Source organism: Pseudorca crassidens, chromosome 18, assembly GCF_039906515.1.
Source record: "Pseudorca crassidens isolate mPseCra1 chromosome 18, mPseCra1.hap1, whole genome shotgun sequence".
In the NCBI taxonomy this organism is placed as follows: domain Eukaryota; kingdom Metazoa; phylum Chordata; class Mammalia; order Artiodactyla; family Delphinidae; genus Pseudorca; species Pseudorca crassidens.
In genome coordinates, this window is record NC_090313.1 from 12,512,795 (window position 1) to 12,538,440 (window position 25,646).

General features: G+C 40.8%; 1 protein-coding gene across 33 annotated transcripts in view; it reads left to right on the forward strand.

Moving 5' to 3' along the window:
• DOCK9 (dedicator of cytokinesis 9) overlaps positions 1 to 23,448 on the forward strand; it is a 282,686-nt gene extending 259,238 nt beyond the window's left edge. For 18 of the 33 annotated variants that reach the window (XM_067712884.1, XM_067712891.1, XM_067712901.1 and 15 more), the window contains 9 exons: positions 4,473 to 4,595; positions 5,111 to 5,224; positions 5,895 to 5,930; positions 6,769 to 6,915; positions 10,482 to 10,692; positions 15,990 to 16,180; positions 19,187 to 19,287; positions 19,422 to 19,560; positions 21,504 to 22,780. In XM_067712884.1, the coding sequence (XP_067568985.1) occupies positions 4,473 to 4,595; positions 5,111 to 5,224; positions 5,895 to 5,930; positions 6,769 to 6,915; positions 10,482 to 10,692; positions 15,990 to 16,180; positions 19,187 to 19,287; positions 19,422 to 19,560; positions 21,504 to 21,626 (1,185 nt within the window). In that variant the 3' untranslated portion in view covers positions 21,627 to 22,780. Of the gene's footprint in view, positions 1 to 4,472; positions 4,596 to 5,110; positions 5,225 to 5,894; positions 5,931 to 6,768; positions 6,916 to 10,481; positions 10,693 to 15,989; positions 16,181 to 19,186; positions 19,288 to 19,421; positions 19,561 to 20,461; positions 22,781 to 23,160 lie in introns of those variants that run through there. The other 15 variants (XM_067712906.1, XM_067712913.1, XM_067712887.1 and 12 more) reach the window with 6 other exon arrangements.
• Positions 23,449 to 25,646: the final 2,198 nt, after the last annotated feature.

Below are 25,646 nucleotides of genomic sequence, written 5' to 3' on the forward strand. Positions count from 1 at the left end.
CAGTTTCGTGTATACCACATAACCTGATAAACTATCCCAAACCCACCCCCAGCCCACGTTTAGTAAAAATCTACAGAGCCATTTTTATAAATTACAGAAACTTAAATTTTACTTATATAGGTTTGTTTTATAAACCCAGTGTCGAGTACAGTGCCTTGTATGTAGTAGCTTCTTGGTAAAATGTGTGAATGAATGAAAGAATCAAGTTAATGATGTGGTTTAGTGACTGTGCCTGGTTATAACATTTATAACTCTTTGAGAAGAATGTTCAATTTTATATGAGATTATATTGAAGTTACTCTAGAGTCTTATTGTGCTGTAACTGCTAAGCATGGAGTTAAGAACCTTTAGGTCTCTCTGATCCCATCCACAATAAATAAGGTGTCATCATTGTGTATTTACATCTACAGTGTGAACCATACTATAGTTTGAACAAAACCCAGTAGTGAGAAAAGAAGGGGCCAAATGAGTAGTCTGTAAGTTAAACCTAAGAATAGCTTTAAGATGGGTAAATTTCCATGCCTTGACTATTTTGTTATCAGAAGAATTCCTTGGTTGTACAGCATTCTCATCCCTGATGGGAAATTGGGTCTTCTCAGAATTCATTCACCTTTGCTGTAGTCCCACAGCATCACTGAGAATGAAGATGCTCAATAAATACCCAGTGCAGTGTCTGTGATCTAAGATATGTAAGAATTGCAAGGCTTTGATAAAGAACTCGTTTCCCTACAGCGAAGGACAGCTAATAGTAATATTGTTATATTACTAACAAAAATGCAGATCGATTCATTCATCCAAGAAATTCTTGCCTACCAAATATGTATGTGGCACTGTGGGATATTACATTATCCAGTAGAAGTAAGATCTCATTTTTCAAAAATTAATACAATGTAGAAAGTGATGATTGAAAAAGAGAACTTTGTTTAACTGGCCTATTAATTACATATAGCATTTAGTTTTCAGAGCGTTTTAATGGATAAAATTTTATTTGATCATCACAACTACCAAATTAGATTAGACCTTTATTACCTTCCCAGTTTTACAAATATGCTAAAGTAAGTGCGTTGACACTGACCCTATACAAGTTTTATTTTTATGCTTTTCTTTTATGTAGCTTTTTATAATCAGAGAAGCATGAGAAAAATCATAAAATCTTGTCATATTTAACCTGGATAGATTCTCCATTGGAAAAGATTTGAGACAAAACTAAGAGAAAACGGAGAGGGGTTTTGCAGCTTCACAATACAAATGCACAAAGAAAAGATATGGTGTTAGGACCTTTACTGACTTTTTTCTTTGTCTGTAGCTGTTAGGATAATTACTACATATTCTGGCTTCAGTGTTTGCACTTAATGAGACCTACCATAAAAGTATGAGATAACTGATATACCTCTTTATAAGCATTGGTACAGAGTTTAGTCACACAGATGACAGTTTTATGATTTGTATGTTGTAAATATGACATAGGCATTAAATGTCTTGCTTTAAAGATGGTTTGTTTAAGTCAGTTAGGTAGTATTTTCTGGTAAATTGATTCACAACTGCTTTTAAAATGTTTATTTTCTTTGGACCTATAAACCGTAGACATTAGGACTATAATGAAACATTAGGCTGGTAATGAAAAACACAGGTCGTGCCCTTCATTTACAGAACTATGGAGGATACAAACATATTAAAAGGCAACTATAAAAGCCTTAAAAACTATATTAGCAAATTTAATCTAGCAGTATATAAATAAGAGGAATATATTGTGACTAAATGGTGTTTACCCTGACAATGCACCGTTAGTCCAGCCCCGTAAAAACCAATTAATATAATTCACCATATTAACAGAATAAATAAGGGAAGTCTTATGACCATCTTAATAGATGCAGAAAAATCATTTGAAAAAATTCAACATCCATTCATGAGTTAAAAAAAAAAAATCCTAGGAGTAGAAAGGAACTTCTTCAAGAAAAAAGATTATCTACAAAAAACCTACAGCTAACATCATACTTTATGGTGAAAGACTAAGATGCTTTCCCCCTAATATTGGGAACAAGACAAGAATACCTGCTTTACCACTCCTATTCGACATTGTGCTGCAGGTTCTAGCCAGTGCAGTAAGGTAAGAAAAAGAAATAAAACTGCGTATATTGACATAAGATGCAGTTGTCTTTTGTGACAGAAGTAACCTGAAAGAATTTACAAGAGAAGTTACTAAAACTGAGTTTAGCAAGATCATAGGACATAAGATCAGTGTACAGAAATCAATCAACCTTCACGTTTAGAGATTCTTATACCATAGTTTCACCATATTGTTAACAATTATTTTGTATAATTCCTACAAACAGGTATGCTGGATGACTTTAAATCTTACTCAAATAAAGCCTTTCCTCCAAAAAAAAAAAAATCATCAAAATTAAAAAACAGTACTGTTTATAAAAGCATCAAAAACGTTGAAAAATTAGGTGTAAATCTGTAGAGATTTGTATGCTAAAAACTACCAAACACTGACGAAAGAAATCAGAGAAGTCCTAAATAAGTGGTGCGAAAGACTCAGTATTTTTAAGATGTCACTTCTCCCTAAATTGATTTATAGATTCAAAGCAATCCTAATCGAACTCCCATCTGGAGTTCTGGTAGAAATTGATAAACAGATTCTAAAATTTATATGGAAAAGCAAAGGAACTAGACTAGCCAAAACAATTTTGAAAAAGTTGGAAGAGCCGTGCTATCTGATTTCAAGATAAAGCAGTGGTTCTCAGCTAGGGATGATTTTGCCCCCTCTCTCCCAGGGAACATTTAGCTGTGTCTGGAAAGGTTTTTTAATGTCACAATTTGGGAAAAGGGGGAAGGGTGGTGCTACTGCTACTGGCATCTAGTGGGTAAAGGCTAAGAATGCTGCTAAACATCCTATAATGCATAGGACAGCCCCCCAGAAAAAAGAGTTGTCTGGCCCAAAATATTGTTCATGTCACTGTGGAGAAACCCTTCTATAAAGCTACAGTAGTGATCAAGACGGTGTGATATTGGCACAAAGACAATGGAACAAAGTAGAGAAGCCAGAAATAGACCCACACAGGTATGGTCAGTTGATTTTTGACAAAAATTCAAAGGCACTTCAATGGTGAAAGGACCGTCTTTCATCAAGTGGTGTTGGAACAACTGGACATTCATATGGGAAAAATAAGTTGACCTGTACTTTACACTGTATTCTAGGATCAAAGGATCCTAGACTTAAATATGAAATATAAAACTATAAAACTTCTGGAAGAAAACATAGGAGATAATCTTTGTGAACTTGATAAAGATCTCTTAGATGTAATGTATAAAGCACAATCCAGAAAATAAAAACTTGATAAATGGAGCTTCACCAAAATTTAAAACATCTGCTCTTCACAAGACACTGTTAAGAAAATCCAGAGACAGGCTACAGATTGGGAGAAAATTATAAATCACTTTTATGCAAAATATATAAAGAACTCTCAAAACCCAATAATAAGAAAATAACCCAATAGAAGAAGAGTGAGGAAAAGATTTGAATAGGTACTTCACCCAAGCTATATAGATGACAAATAAGCACATGAAGTTTACTCAGCCTCATTAATGAAACCCTACTCCAATGGGCTTAAATAAAGGTCGAATAAATTGACTTCCATTAGTAAATTCCACAGAGGATTGACAAATCAATCTGATTGTTTAACAAAGTGGTAAAAGATACAGTTACTTTGGAAGGGAGGAGGAGCTCTCCACTCTGTTAATAGGGCAGACAGGCCCCTGGCTGGCCATGGGATGTCCAGTCTGCTGAGAGCATCTGTCCCAGCATTCCCAGCAAGGGTCCTAAAATTCACCCTGATTGGCCAGTTTAGGTCACATGATGAAGCAGTGATTGGCCAGAAAATAGATTTATGCTGGTTAGTTTAAACCTGAGGCACCTGTCCCAGCCCTTGAGTCATAGTGTTAGCTTCTTCCAAAGTTCAAGGGCGTTAATGGAGGCAGGGTGACTGCGCAAACTTAAGTAGAAATTTTGAAAGGAAAAGGGAAAGAATGTTGGTGAGGCAGGCGTAGTGCCTACCACACTCCATTACTGAATTGCTCTAAGATGTTTAAATTTGTTTGAAGTCATGCTTAGTGACTTTCCATGTCTCAGCATTGTCATTTTCCTCAGAAAGGAAGAAAATCTACATTATATTTAGAAAAAGAAAACTAAGAACAAAAATTGAGAGCCTGTGTGAAACCATCAATTTCAATTTTTTTCCATGCGTTTAACTATTACACAGTTACACAATGTGACCCTTCGTTTCTGTTTGTAAACATGTTTGGAAAATAGCTCATTAAAAAAAAGAAACATGGAAGTTAGTGTTTAAAAATATTACATATTTTGAAATTTTCTTCCTGGCCATCTTAACCGTTTATGTATTCTGCAAGGAACACAATGCCAATTTCCCTGTAACACTCTTTCCTGGCCGGGGGCCTTCTTCTTTGATCAGGATGTGCTCATGGAGCTCCTGGAACAGTGTGCAGACGGACTCTGGAAGGCCGAACGCTATGAGCTGATCGCCGACATTTATAAGCTCATCATCCCCATCTACGAGAAGCGGAGGGATTTTGAGGTATCTGAGTGGTTTGTTTTCTCCCGTTTGAGAGGACAGTGGAGTGACACACATCCCCAGACATTCTTATATGCAGAAAGCGCAAGCAGGCCATTTGAGCAATGACCTCTGACCCGCCACGTGACACTGGCAGTCGCCACCCTCAGAGCCATCAGGTGTCACACCTCTACCCAGACCTCAAATCTCAAACGACAAGGGGTGGGAATTCTGGCACTCCACCTCTTAGCTAAGGAATGGAGTAGGAGAAGCGAAGACTGCAAACGTCATCAGAGGACTGAATGGGCTTACTGCACTGGAAATCCAGTGGGTCTTCAATATGCAGGATGGCCCTTTGGGTAGAAAACAAAACAGTTGGATAATGATCACTACCAGTTGTGCTGTCAAAATTCATTCTTGATTTTTTTTTGAAACTCAAGTCCAACGAATTTTCACCTATGTAGTATCATTTCATTGTTATTTTAAAATAATTCTACTAGTTGCAAGTGGGAAGAAATGGGGTTTGTTCTGCTTTCCAGAGGCTGGCCCATCTGTATGACACACTGCACCGAGCCTACAGCAAGGTGACCGAGGTCATGCACTCAGGCCGAAGGCTTCTGGGGACGTACTTCCGAGTAGCCTTCTTCGGACAGGTGAGCCTCCTCTCTGTTCTCTAGGCCGTCCCAAGTCCTTTTTTTCTTGTTTAAACTCTATATACAAAGTGGTATTTTGTAAATTTTCTGTTTTCTAGAAATGCTAATTTGATGAATTTGTCATGTTTAGTATGGTTCTTATCTTCCTCAGTAGTAAACTTTCTGCCTTTTTTTCTTTCTTCCTGTCTTTTTATTACTTTCTTAAGGCAGCGGTAAGTTCTCCTTCCATAAGATATTCTTAGCGGCATCTTTGGTACCTCAGTGTGGTTTGCAAGTTTCCTTTTCAAGTCTGTATGTATATCTGTCCAGTCATTACAAACTCCAAAACAAAATTAACATTTTATTCCATTTACAGAAATAAATCACCTGTTCCCTTACACGTCTATACTGCATGTTTTAAACCAAAATTAAGACTTTGTGGTTTCCTTTGTCCCTGTGCTTCTCTATCTTTTATAATACAATATCTCTGCAAGTACATTTACCATTGTAATATTTCAGAAACCCTTTAGAAAAGGGGTCATTTAAATTTAACTGAAAGTTTAACCTCCAAGTCTCTAACATGATTAAATAGTATAAATTACAATCCATTTATTCAGGGTGTGTGGTTTTCTATGAGCATTCTATAACCTTCAATTTATCCTGTTATTTATTGTCTTTTATAACTTTATAGCAATACCAGTTTACAGACAGTGAAACAGATGTGGAGGTAATTACAGTAAATACATAAAAAGCAAGTAATGTAGTGAAATCACTGCATCTAAACTCCTAGTTTGATGTGGGTGTTTTTTGTTTCATGTTAGCCTGCATTTTTTCTTTTATATACTGTGTTTTTTGCACCATTTTCTCTCTTTCATTTTAGATGAGAAAATTTTTTTTTAAATTTATTTCAAATATTAACCCAATCTGGGCTTTTTAGTTTTCAACCTTTTTCACTTCCCATGCAATACTTAACCTTCTTGTATCGAGACATGATTGGTGCTAAAACAGATGATGACTGGTGATAATGAAAATATTTCCTGATCTTATGCTACAGCCCTTTAATATTTGTCTCATCAGGAAGACAAAACATAATTTACACCAACTTCACATAACTTTTGCCAGACCAGAATGCTTCCTTTTATGCCGTAAAATCCCAAGTAAACGGCAGAGATCAGGAGAAGCGTTTCTGAGGCCTGCAGATAGCAGGCTGCTGAGTCATGTCTTAGTGAGTCTTAGTGAGTTCTGCTCCTTGGGAATGTGAAACAGGCTTGAATCCCATGATTAGACTTCACCGAGGGAACACAGTCTTGAATCCCCAATCTTTCATTTCCCTCCACACTTAACGACAGCATTCTTGGATGAGTTTGCAATTTTGTGTTTCGCCTTTACCTTGCACCCAGACCTCACATTATTATCATTTTCCTTCCTATTCGGAAAGCCTGATTTTGTTTTTAGAATCATTCCCTTTTTTGTTGTTGTTAACTCCTGTAACAAAAGAATCCTTCCTGGGTGGTAAGCCTTGGGCTTATATTTGGGGATAGCTCTAATTGTGCTTTATGTCACAGGGATTCTTTGAAGATGAAGATGGAAAGGAGTATATCTACAAGGAACCCAAACTCACGCCTCTGTCAGAAATTTCTCAGAGACTCCTTAAACTTTACTCAGATAAATTTGGTTCTGAAAACGTCAAAATGATACAAGATTCTGGCAAGGTATGACTATGCTTGGAAACATATTATAGCAATATAATATTGTTTTTTTATGTATGATTGATCATATATTATATATTTATAAATGTGGTAGAAAAAAGAAGACCCAGGAAAAAGTCAGGAATGGTTGGCCTTGAGTGGCAGGTGTATTTTTTTTTCTTAATACCTTTCTGTGCGTCCCAGGTGTCTTTCATTAAGCAAACCTTTATTTCATAATTTTAAAGATATTATTTTACAAAATAATTAACATCTGAAAGGATGTACTGTTTTTAGTCCCGCTATTTAGAAACTCTGTAGGAGTAGGGTCCTAGGTTCTGTTTGTCTTTGTAGTTTTTCCTTGCACTTAGCACAGTGCCTGGCATGTTACTTGACACTCTGACTGTCTGATATATGGACAGATGGATGGGCAGACAGAGAGACCAAGGAATGAACTAATTAGCCAGCATATTTGTAGGAATGAGATCTACTTTCTACTTAGAGAGGCTGTCCTCTGCTGTATCGCTCTCATGAAAACGCTTTCTGAACGTACACGTTTTTCCTATATGTTTATGTGTTCCACTGTCTTCAGGGCATCTCCCGAGAGATGGGATCCCTTTGTTTCCGGAAACTCAGGCCAAGATAGAACTTCTGTTCTTTGCATTAAAAATGCTTCTCCTGGGCTTCCCTGGTGGCGCAGCGGTTGAGAGTCCGCCTGCCGATGCAGGGAACATGGGTTCATGCCCCGGTCTGGGAAGACCCCACATGCCGCGGAGTGGCTGGGCCCGTGAGCCATGGCCGCTGAGCCTGCGCGTCCGGAGCCTGTGCTCCGCAACGGGAGAGGCCACGACAGTGAGAGGCCTGCATACTGCAAAAAAAAAAAAAAAAAAAAAAATGCTTCTCCTGCTCAGTTTCCAGCAGCAATAAGTTCTACCTTTTTCTCAGTTCATCCTTTTGGAGGATCCTTCGTTCATTTTTGGGGGGCCTGAGCCCTGCTTTGGAGTCCCCAGTGTCTGGAATCTGTTTCCTTGGGGCCCTTCATTTTCTCCAGAGAAGACTCTTCCAGTCTCCTGCCCAGGTGGTAGGGAGGGGACAAGGGAGGGGGAATAATTCTGAATTCTGGAGGCAGGGGATGAGCAAGGGCGAAGGTCCCATGTCCGGCTTGCAGCTTTTCACCTGCCCTTCCTGCATCCTGCTCTGTTCCTTGCCCCTGCTTTCTGCTGAGACTGGTGAACCCACTTAGACTCTTTCCAGACCGGTTTCTCCAAGGAACGGTCTCTACTCTCTTGTGGGGCTGGAACTAGGGAAGGGAACCCAGGGTTCTGCCACCTCACATAGACTTTGGGCCACCTGCCACCCCACACGTCTCCTGGTCACCGAAACCCTGGTCCTGGTCCTCTACAGATGCCAGTCTGTTCAGGCTCCATAACAGATACCATAGACTGGGTGGCTTATAAACAACAGAAGTTTATTTCTCACAGTTTTGGAGGCTGGGAAGTCCAAGGTCAAGGCACCGGCAGATTCGGTGTCAGGTGAGGTTCTTCTAACTGCTTCACAGACTGCTGTCTTACTGTCGGGTCCTCACATGGAGGAAGGGGTGAAGGAGCTCTGTGGGGTCCCTTTTATAAGGGCACTAATCCCATTCATGAAGGCTCTACCCTCCTGACCTAATCACCTCCTGCCTCCTAATACCATCACATTGAAGGTTAATATTTCTGCATGAGAATTTTGGGGGAACGCAGACATTAAGTCTATCACAACAGGCTTTTGTGGGGTGATCTGACTCCCCTGTTGTTGCCCCTCTCCATGGGAACTTGGGTTAGAACTTTCTCTCCCAAGTCAGGAAGTACATCTCCATACACCTGCCTTCCAGATATTCATTAAATTCATCCACTGCTGTTCTGTCCTCTCTTCTTGGTCCTTGCTGGTTAATTCTATACTGTCATTTTAATAGAGTTGTGCAAAGGAAAAGGGACAAATGTACATTGTTGGTCCATTTTTAGCTAGAAACCTCAACACAACCTTATTAAGACCTACTTCCTTTCTAGACCAAATCACTCGGGTCCAACTTGCCTTTTTCTCTGAAACCAAAACCTTTGTCTGGGTCAGGTTGTGGCTTTAACCTTAACAGCCTTCTGTTAAGGTTCTCACGCATTAGTTCTTCTTGCCCTTTTGATATGTGGTCCTTGATGCAGCAGCTGAAAGACGTCCTAGACCTTCTTCTCTTCCTCAAACACCAGTCCTTTATTCCTTCTGCTGAGGCACACATACAAGTTTGAAAGTGAAAACTAGGGAAACACCACTGAAATACAGGCAAGAATGGTCATTTCCTCTGCTTTTAAATTGTTTCTGCTGAAGAAAGTTAAGTCTAAGAGGTTCGAATATAATTATAGTGATTGGCCTGATGGCCTTTTCTAAAAGAAAAGTAACTCATGACTAGGTATTTTCTGAACTTGTAGTTTAAGGCACTTGCACATCTGTTTTTCATGTTTCTTCACACACGTCTCTGTTAAGAGAACGGTGGTGCATGATAATTTGGGACCAGTAAACCCATCTTGATCTCAGTTGTTTGCCCTCATTCCAGGATCGTCTCCAAATTCTCTGTATGGTCATTTCTTTCATGTCCCCTTTTATTGCTGTAGAAGCTTAAAAACAATACGTGCAAAGTAGATTTATCTCCCTAATAAATTAACTTTTTTTTTTGTATGGAAAGTGCCTATGTTTAATTTTCTAGCATGTCACAGAAGTTAGAGCACCACGAGGTCTAGCCGTGTAGTTTTAAAAGCATTCATGTACTGAGTCTGTCAGGAACTAAATTTATAATCTGAGCAGCCTTAGATTAGTCTGTACCTGTATTAAATTAATTCATCTACATCTGTTTATATCTAATCTATCTACAGATTAACTATGATTTGGGGGCCTAGGCTTTAAACATTATTAGTAAAATAAACATTTTTGTCTCTAAGCCAAATATGTAAAACTACGGCTTAGAAAATAATCAGAGGAATCCAGATGGGGAGTCATTCCACACACAAACTAGCATGATGTCTTCAAAAAAGTCAATGTCATGGGGAAAAAATAGTCTAGATTAAACAAGACTAAGGAGACAAAACTAAACGTAAAATGCAATCATTGATTAGATTCTGGTTCAAACACAAATAGCTATAAATAATATTCTGGGACATTTGAGAAATTCATCTCAACTTGGTATATTTGGCACTATTAGGAAATTAGTGTTAATTTTGTTACATATGATGATGTATTGTGGTTATGGAGGAGAATATCCTCATGTTTAGGAGATGCTGGCTCAAGTGTCATGATGTGAACCACTTACTTTGAAATGTTTCAGCTAAAAAAAAAGTCTACATATACGTGTGTGTGTGAATAGACACATATAAACAAATACAGCAAAGTATTAGCAATTGTTCTCAGTGGTGGGTATGTGGGTGTTCATTGTACTATTTTTTTTCAAACTTTTCTGAAATTTCCCAAAACTTTTACTAATACGAAGTGGAAACACACAGCTTCGGCATGCTTGGGAGGAGTCCTTTCAATAGCCATAGCGATATTCCATTTCCTTTATGCATTTAAAGGTCAACCCGAAGGATCTGGATTCCAAGTATGCGTATATCCAGGTGACTCATGTGATCCCATTCTTTGATGAGAAGGAATTGCAAGAAAGAAAAACGGAGTTTGAAAGATCTCACAACATTCGCCGCTTCATGTTTGAGATGCCCTTCACCCAGACTGGGAAAAGGCAGGGAGGCGTCGAAGAGCAGTGCAAACGGCGCACCATACTGACAGGTACAGTCTTCCTGGCCCCTTTCTTTAAGAATCACACCCAGACATCAGCCCAGATGTCAAGATAAAGAGCCCTCCAGAAGGGACCCAGAAGCATCTAGAATTGGAAAGGCACTTCGAGCTTAGTTAACTTTCCTTACATATCCATTTCAGCTTAACGTGTATCTAATGCTTGCTTTCGAATACTCATGACATTTTTCTATTTACCTGTTTGTATTTTATTCTTCCACCAGACCAGAAGTTCATACCCAATGTCAGGTAGCTTACCCTTTTTAGAATCTGGTGAAGACAGCTCAGAATGCTTTTGCACACAATTTCAAGTGATTTGCAGACTCTGTAGACCCGTGGCCCCCCCAGGTCAAGAACCGCCCCCCCGCACACAGTGCTGCATCTGTGTCATGGGAAGAGACCCCTTACACACCAGCATGAGCCTGCTCAGAGATCTAGGTGGGGTGAATAAATGGGACATGAGGCTGGACCCCACCCACCTAGTCTCTGAGTGGCTGGCCACCTTCAGCTTGGGCACCTCCAGAACCAGGAAGCTCAGTGCATTCACAGGCTGCCCATTCAGCTGTGCCAGAGTTTTAATGGATCCTTTGGTCCTGCTTAGCCATGGATCACCCACCCCCAGAACTATGCTGTGCATCATCTCCCTGTTCCTGACAAGTGTAGAGTCATCTTGAGAGTGATTTCTACCTTCTTTAGGGGAGCTTGACGCCATCGCTCTTAGGGTTAGGGTCAGCAAATGACGGGTAACCTGAAATAAAACGCTTTCTTGACTTAAAAAAAATTGGTGAGGAGGCTACTGAGAATGCCAGTTGTGTCTATCTCTGCTATTGAAGCCCATTTTTCAAAGAGTGGCCACACTTAAGTCGAACCTGGAAAGCACCCGCTGCTTGTCCGGCAGTCGATGCTGTCAAGTGTTCCGCCTGGGCGGGAACAGGGATCATTGTAATAGTTAGTGAAAGGAGCACTGTGAGGGTGGCATGTTTCAGGTGAGGCTCCACCCTTGCCAGTGGACAGTACACTTTAAATGGGTGAACTGTGTGGTGTGTGATTTATGTCTCAGTAGAGCTGTTGCCAAGGAAAGAATATGGTTCATTATGAAATAGTTCAGAACAGCATATTGCACAGGATTTTTCACCGTTCTTATGAGGGAACTGAGATAAAAATTAAAATACAAAAAAAAAAACACCCCCAAACCCTACATTCTTAAAGAAGGAGTCTCTGCTCCTGCTTTTAGAATAATAACATAACATGTAAGGCACAAACAATATTAGCCTCTAAAACGTTAACCCCTCCCCATAGGTAAATGAATTGTTTTTCTAATGGACACAGTAGCAAATTCTTACTAAGCAAAATAACTGCATTTCTAGGTGGAGTCATTTGATGAGAATTACCAGCTTACCACGTTTATCTCTACAGCTGTGATGACCTCAAATCAGTGCTTATCAAAGGTTGTTCGAGCGAATATCAGCAGCATCAGCATCACCTGGGAACTTGTTAGAAATGCAGATTCTTGGGCTCCACCCAGACCTTCTGGATCGAGGACTCTTGGGGTGGGGCCCAGATGGTTGTGTTTAACCAAGCCTTCCAGGTGATTCTGATGCCACTCAAGTTTGAGAACTGCTGATTTAAATAAACTTAGCTCACTGATGAGTCAAGATCAGGATTTTTTATTACGATTATTCTGCTCAGGTAGCATACTGATTCATAAACAGTTACCATGAGGTGCTTTCCCTGGCCAGTTATGTCACAGAAATATTTTTGATTAGATAACGGGCTAGAGCAAAGCTCTGTACCTGCCAGAGCAGAGGGGACAAAGAGTAACCCCACTGCAGAGAGAAGCAAAGTAGACACAGGGGCTGTTGGCTTGGGAAACAACCACCTTGAGAAGGTGTGGGCAGTGCAGAGCCTGGGCCTGGGTCCTGTAGACCCAGTCACATCCTCACTGTGTGACCTTGGGCAGGTCACTTAACCTCGCTGCACCTTAGTTTTTCATCTGTAAAAAGAGATTTGTACTACCCATCTGGTGTCAAAAGAATTTTGTAAATTATGCCCAGGTGTGGAAAGAATGTACTTCATTTTGCCACATCTCACCCACCATTGAGCTCCTTGCCTTTTGAGGTTGGTGAGGAGTGAAAGGAGATTATAACACAACACAGCACCAAAGAGGGGTGCAGTTTTTGCCCTGAAAGATTCTGAGAATTTCAGAAGGATAATTACTGGGTAGTGTAAAGATTTAGAGAAGGGGCTATAAAAATGCTATTAAGAGCCTATAAACTACATCCAGCTTCAGTTAAAGACACACAGACCAGGATATTCTGAAGACTTTGAATTTGAGAGTTTTCCCTTGTGTTATTAATCCCTTAGGTTCTTCTTCCACTGCATGCTTCAGAGCTGACCTTTGGCCTTCTAAGTTGTCGGGGAGCCCCTGCCCTCCCTGCCCTCTGAACCCAGACTGGCTCACTTTCCTGGATAGTTTAGTCAGTTAGCTGCAGTTGTGGAATCCTTTGAAAAACCTAATGATTGCCCTCCAGGCCCCCTCGGTGTAAATTTCTGAGCCTGCCTCCCTACGTGATTCCCTCTGTTCCTTCTTTCGTGGAACTCATTCCATGGAGTTTCTTCCCGGTCACTGTTCCAAAGTCTTCCAAATCATGTCCAGGCTCCTACTCAGGTTGGAAGTATCCTCCTGCCCCTCACCCTCTGTTCGGTCCAGCCAGACCGTACACCCACCCGCTCTTCTCAGCCATCTCTCCTTCGTCCTCCTGCCTGAAGGGCTGCAGATCACTGGTGTGGGGCGTTGATTAATAACACGGTGGCTCACTCAGTCCACCACCTAATTTTCCACCTTCCAGGCCAGTTTGCTCTTTCATTTAGCCATTTGGGCAGTAACACATTCTTCAGTTCAGCTAAATTCATTGAGCACAGGCAATGTTCCAACTTGGCATATCAGCAAAACAGAGCTCTCTGGCTTGTGCAGCTTAGACTCTAGCAGGAGGAGGCAGATGATAAACAGTAAATATAATGGGTAAATGTATCTGTGTTGGAAGGTCATACACGTTCTGGACAAAAGCAAAGGGGGTTGGAATTGTGGGGTTGGGGGCAGGGGGGCTGCAGTTTAATGGCGTGGCCAGGGTAGGTTTCACTGACAGTCCAGACTTGAAGGAGTTGAGGGAGCGGGCCCTGCACATGTCTGGAGGGAGAAGGCGCCGTCGGGGCAGAGGCCAGCGGCAGGGGTCCCTGTGCCCAGCACATTCAGGGCACGACCAGCAGGCAGGCATGGCTGGAGCTGAGTGAGCCCCAGTGAGAGGAGAGATGAGGCCCACAAGGAAGGCAGGGGCCGGGGCAGTCCCAGATTGCGTGGACCGGGGAGGCTCACGCACAGACTGGAGTTTCCTGTATCATCACACCCCTACTTTGCCTCGTTGACTCTCCAGTTAACCATCGTAAGGAGCAGTGACTCAGGACTTATTTGGCTGAGTGAAATCAGCGCAATGTGCACATCTCACAGACACTGTTGGAGTTGGTTTTTCTCTCTGAAATAATGGCGCTACCGCACTGTGGCACTCAAAAACACTGTGATAACACTAATCACGTGTGTTTGGACATGGCTGTTAGCCTCATGAAACGTGTGTCCTGACAAGTGAGAATGCAGTGGCCCTCCCCTGTGTAAAGCGTGTCAGTCTATCACGTGCGAGTTCACCTCTGGCCGGAGGGCCGTGTTCTGTCTCCCTGGCTGATAAACAGCAGCATCTAGTTCTTGTCATGTATCAAAGGAGCCTTCAGTCCGAAGAGGACTTATCAATCCCAGGGTTGCCACTTAAAAACTCTGTGTCCACAAGGAACACAGAAGAAATAGTAGACACAGACCCTTGGCCTTAGATTGATAAAACATGTAGCGACTAGAACAGGCCTGTAAGTGTGTGACAAACAAGGTTGCATCACGTTGAATGTCTTTTCCAGCCTTGTTCAGACTCTGGGTAACCCAAGGGAACTCTGTGTTTTGCAGGGAGCCGGGCTTTCTCATTTTGTGATCAGTCCTTTTTGAGTAAACCCTCCCCAGCCACTTAGTAAATAGTAAAGAATCCAAACATAACACTCCATCTTACTTTAGCTTGTTAAAAAATAAAATAAGCTTTTAAGCATATGTCTACCTGTTTATTCATAAATATATATTAAATAAGAATATTATAGATTTTTACATATACCATACAAGCAATAAGGTAGAAATGTAAAACAGTACCAAATTGGAACCAGTTATTTTTCTGTTCTTTTTTTTAAATAAATTTATTTTATTTTATGTATTTATTTTTGGCTGCGTTGGGTCTTTCTTGCGGTACGCACGTAGCCTTCTCATTGCGATGGCTTCTTGTTGCGGAGCATGGGCTCCAGGTGCACGGGCTCAGTAATTGTGGCTCGCAGGCTCTAGAGCTCAGGCTCAGTAGTTGTGGCGCACGGGCTTAATTGCTCCGCAGCATGTGGGATCTTCCCAGACCACGGCTCGAACCCGTGTACCCTGCGTTGGTAGGCAGATTCTTAACCACTGTGCCTCCGGGAAAACCTTTCTGTTCTTCTTTAAATGAACTCTTTGGTGTTGATATGTTCAGGTGTCTTATTATAAGAAAGGAAAACAATATCGAGTGGCGCCTTTTTTGGTTAAAAAAAAAAGTGAGAAAAATTAAATATTTTTATTTAATGTTTTTGAATCATTTAAAAGTTTTAAAATATCTTTTATTATTATGCAACTCAAAGAGTTTGTGAATTTCTGCTTCATAAAATACTTTGCTTGGAAATATATTCTCATGTTATTTTTCATTGATTTCTCTGGCCGTACAAACTTAAGCATGTGATTCAAAGTTGTTCTATGGCTCAAGCATATTTCTTTGGAACTCTTTTCTGGACTTAATTTATTATATGATATCTCAAAACTGTTTATTTAGTCTTTTTTATATTTGCAAAGCCATCTTATACCTACTAGCTCATTCAGCTCTCATAATTTCCAAGGAAGTAGTGCATTTATGGGTGAGAAAATAGAGCCGGGAATGAGAAAGTGATTTCTTCAAAGACAAACTTCTCATATTAAAGTTGACAAGAACCCAACTCTCTTGACTTTATGTGATGCCTGTCATGCACAATGATAAACGAGGACAGTATTCTGGTTCCACGAAATACTGGCATGTGACCTAGGCAAGCTCTGGGTTCCTTATCTGTAGAATGGGAGTAATGATCACTTCTACCTCAGTACTAGTGAAGCACGTGCAAGCTGTGGACTCATTCTAGGCCGTGTTCATCCACAGCCATACACTGCTTCCCTTACGTGAAGAAGCGGATCCCCGTCATGTACCAGCACCACACGGACCTGAACCCCATCGAGGTGGCCATTGACGAGATGAGTAAGAAAGTGGCCGAGCTCCGGCAGCTGTGCTCCTCGGCTGAAGTGGACATGATCAAACTGCAGCTCAAACTCCAGGGCAGTGTGAGCGTCCAGGTGAGCCGGGCGCCGGACCAAGCAAACCACCGGGCAACAGAGAACAGATCCTTAGAGCTTGGAAAATTTTAGGTCGTTCACACCAGCAAGGTCCAGTGTAGATCCCTGGCTTTATCAGGTGATCCCCGTTACCTCCCTTCAATATTTGTGCAGTTTCTCCTGATGCCAGAGGGGCGGTAGCCTTGGGGCTACGAGAGTGTCATTCTCACCAAGTTGTCTGCCAGGGGTAGGAGGTGGCTCTCCATACAACCTGGTTTTTCAGTAATTTGAGGAATTCTGTGTGCCTAATTGGAAGCATAAAGACTCTTTTAAATATAAAGCAAGTGTGGATAGCTATAGGTTTTCTTATAAAACTGTTGTTTTCTGGTTTCTATGAAAATTGCACCTGAAAAAGTACATTAAGTTTCACTCTCTTAATGGTATCTTTTATTAACAAAATTATTCATTTTAATATAGCCCAGCTAATCAATTTTTCCTTTATTTGTGTGTCCTCTTTAAGAAATCTGTGTCAGAGATATTCTATGTTTTCTTTGTTTAGATTCCTGTGCAGGTGTGCAATCTATCTGAATTGGTTTTTGTATGTGGTAGCATACAGGGGTCAAGACATTTTTTTTCCTATAGCTGTTCACGTGATGTGTACCATTTATGGACAAAGTCATCCTGGATCTAGGTGCTGATTATACAAATATGTTCAGTTTGTGAAAATTTATCAAGCTAAACACTTATGATACATGCACCTTTATGTTTGTATAGTGCACTTCAATCATGGGGTTTTTTTTCAGGTATTTTACGTATATGATTTCCTAAGAAATTAGTAGATGTTAAATCACGCCCTCCAGGGACCAGCATGCTTCTTGCTTTATTGATGTTTTTAAATGTATATAAATAATTCTATCATCTGCTTTATGTATATATTCCCATATCCAATTATTTTCTCTTTCTGGAAGGGTGTGTTTATGAAAGTTACATATAGATTGTAATACAATGGTTTCATTTCCTGAAGTCAGTTTTTGTCAACTTTTTATCAGATCCACGCTGAGCTGTTACCTAGCATTTTTCTAAATGTCTGTCATTCACTGCAAAAGTTTTCACAGATGTTTTCAGCCTCTTCCCTTATGGCCCAAAAGACTAATGTGCCAAAATAAGTTATCAAGCGAATATGATAAATATTCCAGCCACATGATTGATTAGATAATGGGCCAGAGGCCAAAATTTTCTGCAGCTTAAAACAAAACCTGGCCTGGGAACATCCAGCCTCTATCTAAGGCCAGTGGAAGAGTGTGTGTGCCAGTAAGGGATGGGGCTGGACAGGTCTAGCCTTCTAAAGGGCAAAATGTGCCCTGCCATTTGATAGTGACCTTGAGGGGTTTTGTTTGTTTGTTTGTTTTTTATACAGCAGGTTCTTATTAGTTATCTATTTAATGCATATTAGTGTATACATGTCAATCCCAATCTCCCAGTTCATCCCACCACCACCACCACCCACCCCACTTTCCCCACTTGGTGTCCGTACGTTTGTTCTCTACATCTGTGTCTCTATTTCTGCCCTGAAAACCGGTTCGTCTGTACCGTTTTACTAGATTCCACATATATGTGTTAATATACGATATTTGTTTTTCTCTTTCTGACTTACTTCACTCCGTATGACAGTCTCTAGGAGTGACCTTAGAGTTTTATAAATGCCCCATCATCTTTAAAAGCAAAGAATTCCATGATGAAATGAAGAGATTAAGTTTATACATGTGCACCCTCCAGGGTAACAACAAAGCAGGAGTCAGGGGAAATGAACTTTATTGTTTTATTTGTGTGTTTCTTTAATTCTTCCACCAAGAGCCTCTGGGCTTGCTGTTGTACAGGACAGAGCCATCAGGTGGCTCCGTGATTCTGCACTCCACTCCAAGATCTTGTTATGCTGGACTTCATGAAGTCTCATCAGCTTCCCTTCTGCATCTTCTTAAAACTGAACATATGTATCGTTTTGGATAATCCTTCATTTGGGTTACCTTTAGGTTGTTAACATAGCTCTCCACACATATCCAGTAATCATATCCAGTTATCACCAAGGGTTAGCTAGTTGTCCCTGTCTCAGAGGGCCCCACCTCTAATGTCTGTGCCCCCCGTCTCCCCACCTCTGGTGTGAATTCTCTCAGCTCAGTTACTGTGCAAGTCCTGTACACTGTGGACCAGGACCACAGCCCGTCCCCTTCACCGACAGCCACAGACGAGACGGACAGCCCTCGCTACTTACCTTCCAAGTCCACCAGGCCTCCCAGGAAAAATCGTGCACTAATCACATGGTCAGGACCTTTCCCAAGATGTCTCAGGTGCCTGGAACTTTCTCCTTCCCATCCAGTGTATCTAACCTTCTTTCTCTCAACACTCCCACGTTTCCTGACTTACCCAACCTCGGCGAACTCTTCTTGGAGAATTAAAGGAGACATTCAGGGCTCTGGTTCACTCATCCTGTCGCTAAATGCCCCAAATCGTTGTCTTTCCAGCCCACCTGAATGGTTGGTTCATTTGAGGATAGCAGATCAGCTTGCCCATGGCTATCTGCACAATTCCAGGAGGTGAACAGTTGGTTTTTTAAAACTGGCTCATATGCTTAATTTTTCAATTTTCATTGCACTCGCCAGATTGACCTCTTAGTTCAGTGTCATGTAGCACAAATACCAGTTGGAGGACATGGGCTCTGATCTCAGGTGTTTTGCTTATTGGCTATTCGACCTTGAACGGGTCCTTAAGTTTTCCAAGCATTGGTTCTTTCTACATAAAATGAACCATCATCACAAGTGCCCTAAGGAAGGCTGAGATGATAAAATCAAATCGCTTATAACATCATGAGCTTTATTCATGGTTTCCTCTTTGGTGTCCTAAGTTCCTGGAGGGCAGAGGTCATGACTAACTCACTCAAGCAGCATTTTTAGCAAATGCCAACTGAAACTAAATTAATGATAATTGGTATTTTCTTCATAACATAATTTAAGATCTTTGTTCTTTATCTAGGTCAATGCCGGTCCACTAGCATATGCCCGAGCTTTCTTAGACGACACAAACACAAAGAGATATCCTGACAATAAAGTGAAGCTGCTTAAAGAAGTTTTCAGGTAAAGCACACGGGAAATGTCTCTTTTCTTCAAGTATTGATCATTTCTGTGCTCACTCAAGAACGAGATCCTACCAGTTGGACTCATCCTGTGTTCTGTACATGCCTTGATTTCCCTCTCCCACACCGTTCCAGGCAATTTGTGGAAGCTTGCGGTCAAGCCTTAGCGGTAAATGAACGGCTGATCAAAGAGGACCAGTTAGAGTATCAGGAGGAAATGAAGGCCAACTACAGGGAAATGACAAGAGAGCTTTCTGAAATCATGCATGAGCAGGTAGGTGCCACTCTGGAGTGCTTCTCATTTTTGGGGAGCACACATCAGTTGGGGCCTCAAGTGCCCCCAGTGATGGCCTAAACCCTCCGACATCCTTCCAGAATTTTGCTGTCTGAAGGATAGTGTAGCATGCTGCACTGCCGCTACTGCCTAACCATGGGTACCTGGGGAGCAGCTAACACTGTGTCACCCGTCATTGTCTAATATGACCAGAGGAGACCAGCACCCTCCTCCTCTTTATCACTTAATCTAGCTCAAAAACACCTCACATTAAAAAAAATACCAATACCATTCCTGGAAGCTTCTTTATTCACCCAATCCTTTGGAAGAAGAGGGTTTACCAGCCTGGTTTAAGGAATTCTCTGTTGTAGTAAGTGTCTTTCACCATTTAAAGAGATAGGGTCGTTCAGTTTTTTACTGTTTACAGCTGACCTGGGTGCCCTCGTGGGTTCCTCAAGGCTACTTCTTTATTCCTTGTCATTGTGGGCAGCTTTCCTGATTACACTGCTACTGTCGTCTTCCTGTATGAATTCCTTTTGGTAGGATTACATATGTGGGCTCAGTGGTCATCGGGGGACAGCTGCCCAGGGAACTGAGTGAATCTCAAAGGCGATCATCTCCTATTGCTTCTTGAGGGGTCTGTTCTCCATCAACCACAGCGACTTCTTCTGAGTCACGGACTCAGTCTTTATGATTAGTGTTGGCACCTTGATAGCACACGACTGCTTCTGTCTGTTCCCTACGGTACTGTCTTTCATTCTCGCAAAATGGAAGCCAAGACCATTTGTGTCAGTTAACGTACCATGTGATGATTTAGTGAGAAGGATTCTGTTGTAGGAAACTCACTTAAATGTCTAAGCTTTAACTTGCTTTTTTCTCTCCTCCATGCTCACACATTCAGATGGGATGGTAATGTCATTTTTTAATTTTATTTCTCTGGATCTTGATAACTGGCTCACATAAAGTTATTACTGAGTTTGGGCAACTACAGACATTGACGTAATGACCATGCACGTGCAAAAAGAAGCCCTCTTCTGGGCATTTAGAAAAGTAGGAAAACAAAACTGAATAAACATGTGAATCATTAAGCAGAAAGAGAAGGTCTCATGGGAACAAGTTTTTGCAGAAAGCTCAAGGTCTTTTCCATGGGGCCTCCAGACAGGATGGAGAGCTTGGTCAGTGGGTGCCAGCACTTGGCACTAGAAAAGATGAAAGTAGGAAGAAAATTGTGGGCTGAGAATATTAAAATAAACTTCCAGATTGTATGGACACAATGCCATGCCGTGCTCTAAACTACACCTTGAACTTTCCATTATCTCAACAACTATGAAGATTAAACTTTGAACCCTTGAGCAAAAAGAGTCATGACCTGGAGTAGACTTGCTTTTGGATTTTCCAGGGGAGCCTCTGAGTGTGTATGTTCTTCTCAGTTTCCACCTGGCAATAGCCCGAGTCTTGCACTTAGAATTCTTCCCTGCATTACTGAGCGCGAAAGAGACTTGAATCAGGGTCAGCGAGGCAGCCACTCTCTTGCTCCCAGGGTAGAAATCTGTAAGACCCTAAGAGAAGGAGCTGGTAGAGAACACCGATGCTCCAGACTCAATTAAAAAAGACTTTTCCAGGGGACAAGGCCAGGTCGTGTCCCCATCAAGTGTGTGTAGGATAGGCCTCAAGGTGCCTTATAACCTGGTGAGGTTAGAAGACTGTCCACTCACTAACCTGGAAAGGAAACAAAACATGTTGTTCTTGACTTTCTCCTTAAAATCCTGACCTGAAAAACGTCATTTATGAGGTGAGCTAACACGCTCCCTCTGCAAACCACCAAAGCCAAGCTCTCTGAGGGCACCGCCACTCACAGTAACAGTGGCCACTGGATGATAAATGTGAGAAGTGTCATTTGGAGCAGTTTACGCTTGGGTAACCTTGTGTTTCTGTGCCTCGAGATTTGCCCCCTGGAGGAGAAGACCAGCGTTTTGCCGAATTCCCTTCACATCTTCAACGCCATCAGTGGGACCCCAACAAGCACGCTGGTTCACGGCATGACCAGCTCGTCCTCCGTGGTGTGACGTCATCTCGTGGACCGCGTGTGGGGACTTGCTTTGTCATTTGCAAACTCAGGATGATCTCCAAAGCTACTCACTGGGCACATGCCAAGGCCCGGGGAGGCGGAGCCCAAGGAGCAGTCGAGGGGAACGCGCGAGAAGGGAAAGAAAGAGCCGTGTTATTTCATAGCAGATGTTCTGCAGGGTCGTAGGAGAGCACACATATTTTTTTAAACCTTGCTGGCAATAGTCAACATTTTCATTATGTCTTAACAGAGGTATGTGGCGGACACTCTTAAGCTGGAGTTAAATTTTATTCTTCCTTACAGAGTAGTATTAAAAATAAACGGCCTGGAGAAAACAAGTATTCTGGAATGTACATAGCACTGAAATCGAGGCTGGGGTAACCTTTTGCCTCTAGGCTAAGCTGGAAAATCTTGAAAATATTTTTTTTTTCCCGTGGCACATTCAGGTTGAATACAAGAACTATTTTTGTGACTAGTTTTTGATGACCTAAGGGAACTGACCATTGTAATTTTTGTACCAGTGAACCCGGAGGTTTAGTGCTTTTATACTCATTTACTTGCATTTAAAAAATATGAAAGCTTAAGAAACTATGTGAGCTTAAGACTAGTCAAGCAGTTTAGAACCAAAGGCCTGTATTAATAAACACAACTATGCTAAACATTTAAAGTAGTACAGTATACTGTTATGTACACAGAGTTTGTTAATACAGTCTTGGCATTGTGTACATACACGTATGACATTTCTACATTTTTAATACTCCCATCAGCTTCCGCATAAAGTTTAATTGTGACAGATTTGTGTTGTTCTTAGTATATGCAACACACTTGACTTTACTGTTTTATTCTTGTACATAAAAAAAGTGCAATATGGAGATGTATACAGTCTTTGCTATGTTAGGTTTATAAACTGTTTTAAAAATTTCATCCTTTTGCCAAAACGGTGGAGTATGTCATTGGTAAATCATAAATCCTGTGGTGAACAGTGGTGTAATGTAAAGCTTTCACCATGTTATATTTTCTTTTCAGACATTAATTTAGTAATTTTATATTTGGGAAAAATAAAGGTTTTTAATTTTATTTAACTAGAATCTCTGCCCTGCTGTAATTAAACATTCTGTACCACAGCTGTATTAAAAATAACATTGCTAATTTTCCGGTAGTGAGTATTGGGTATTTATTGTCTGACAGTCCTAAGAGGGGCAGGATATTGAAATATTTGGGGGTGAAATAATGTGGCAAAAGAAATTTGCTTTAAAGTACCTAAGGGGGAAAAAAGAGGGTAGGTAGGTGACAGATGTTGGTAATTGTGGAAGCTGAGGCTGGGTACGTGGGAATCATTATACCCGTTTCTCTGCCTTTGTGCAAAGTTTCCATGGTACAGATTTCAAGAGGCAGGGCTAGGGGCCAGATCTTCCAGGGGATGTGGATAAATGCCTTGTTGCACTGCAGTCTGGCTCTGAATTCTACTGGTTGTTCCCAAGTATACATAGACAAGTTAATACTTCTGTCTTTTCCTCTTCAACTCTACCAAGGTCTCCATCTTTATCATCTCCCTGCTTGCTTTGAAGGTGAGTACTCTGGGATAAGATGGTCATTTATCCCAGCAATGCATCAGCGGCCAGGTGTGCCCACACTGCCTGTGCCCTACATCATCATAAACGCTGAAGCCGAGTCAAGTGATGCCTCAGACTGCAGGTGCTGGTCCTGCCTGTGGTTGTGCCCAGGGACCCAGCGGAGGAGCCACTCAGCCCCAGAGTTCCAGCGATGGAAGAAAGAGGAGTCTTTCACAAGAAATAAAATAGCTGGTTTTCCTACTTGAAGGGTTTTGGAGGCTGTCTTTTTTCATAACCAGTTGAGGAAGGAAATCATGATGCTGTGTACATCCTGAGCACCCAGATGCCAAGGATCTTATGGTGTCTTTGGAACTTCTCTGTCAGTGGGCAAGGCTGTATTTTACAGATGGCGACAAGGTCATGAAGAAGAGATGTGAGGAGTTACGACAGCTCACCAGGCTGCAGCCCATTCATTAGTGGATCCAGACTTAGGGCTTGAGAAGATTCTCTGCGTTTGCCCTGAGTCTCTGACATGTCGGCCCCGTGTAATAAACCTTGACTCTCCCTAACACCAGCAGGGATAGGTATAAGAGTTTGTCTCCCTTGTCGCCGAGCTGGATTTCCTGGTCACAAATGACTCATTTAGAAGCCATAAAATGCAGGTCATCGTGCAGTAAGATAAATGTATCTAGAAAGAGCTAACTTGCTACCTTGTGGTTAAACTTGGGAAGTAATTTGTACAGATTTCATGTCAGATAAGATTCAGCTTGGAAGGTGGCCAACCCTCACTAATTACAACAGTGGAGAAAGGAACCATCGCTAAGATGAAGACATCTATTGACCCTGTACTGAAACACATTCACATCAATTAAAAACCTCATTTAGTTTATGCATAAAATTTTAATTTTGGTATAAAGTTACACATTAAAGTAGCAGTTTATTGGGGAAAATTGTGTTTTTTAACATTAAGAAATCTTTATTGCTAATTTTCAATAAATTTTTAAATGTTTTCCATAGATCTTATTCTTTTTTTTATTGCAGTAAAATATACATAACATGAAATTTACCATTTTAACCATTTTTAAATGTACAGTTCAGTGGCATTAAGTACATTCTTATTGTTGTGCAACCATCACCACCATTTATCTACAGAACTTTTTCATATTCCCAAACAAAAACTCTGTACTCATTAAACAAGAACTCCCTATTCCCCCTTTGGGAAAATTCTTTGACGTAACTTGGGAATTAAAACACTATTCAGTACTTTATCAGGGATATTTGCCACCTGGGAACTAACTAACTCTAGGTAGTATACATAAATAAAGTCAGCCCCTTGCATGGAGAAAGCTGTTGAGAGTAGGGATGTGAAATTAAAAGGTGACTTATGTAATAATCATTGGGATTTACATAACCATATGTCAGAGTTACTCAGTGTAGAAACTCTGTTCAAAAACATTTTGATTTCCATCAACAGGGGATTGTTTGCATAAACTATTGTACATCTACACAGTGACTCCACTGTGTAGCTATAAAAAGGGATTAATATCTCTGTTTACTGCTTTGGAGTGATCTTCAAGATACCATATGTACAAAACACAAGACAGAGAAAAGTGCAAATAGTGTGCTACTTATTATTCAAGAAAGGAGGGATAAGGAAGCAGAGATAATTGGTTTTTTTTAGATGGAAGGGAAAAATCAAAAAAGAAAAGTTTTAAGTTATTACCTATATGGGGAGAGAGGGAATAATACATAGGGGACAGAGTTAGAGGATTACCCTGTTCAAATATAATTTGCTTCATAGATTTGGCTCTAGAACCATGTGAATATTTACAAAATTATTAAAATAAATTTTTGATTCCTAAGAATTGAAAGCAAAATGAAATAAATCAACATAACCACATATACAGTTGATGACACAAATACATAGGAATTATTTCAAATGACTTTAAAATACAGGAATTTCACTGTGCATCTCTAGTGACATGTACCCTAAGGACAAAAATAGTAGCAACAAATAAATAAATGATTGGTTAATACACAAAAAACATTTTCAATAATTGTTTTGTGGAAGTGGTGTTTTGTTTTTGTGAGATTATATTGTCATTCTGAGACTGTTGTGTGTTTACTGTTGGAGAAAGTAACTGAGTGATTACGTGGATATCATTAGGAACCAAGTTTTTGGCATGGGAGAAAAAAAAGTTACATCTATAAGACAAAAATAGGTTAAATTAAAACCCTTTAGTTCTGAATTTGATATGGAGATATGAATTTGAACTCATCATATATTTATCTTAAATACACACTTATTTCCTCACTTGGTTAACTGAAAAGACTTAAAAACAATGACCAAGCCAGTAGCTAATGAGCACCTCTAAGTGCCCAAATTGTGGTCTCTAAATACCTTTCTGACCAAAACTATCCAGGCTCCATGGAGAATGGCTGATTCTAGATTTAGGGCAGAAAAT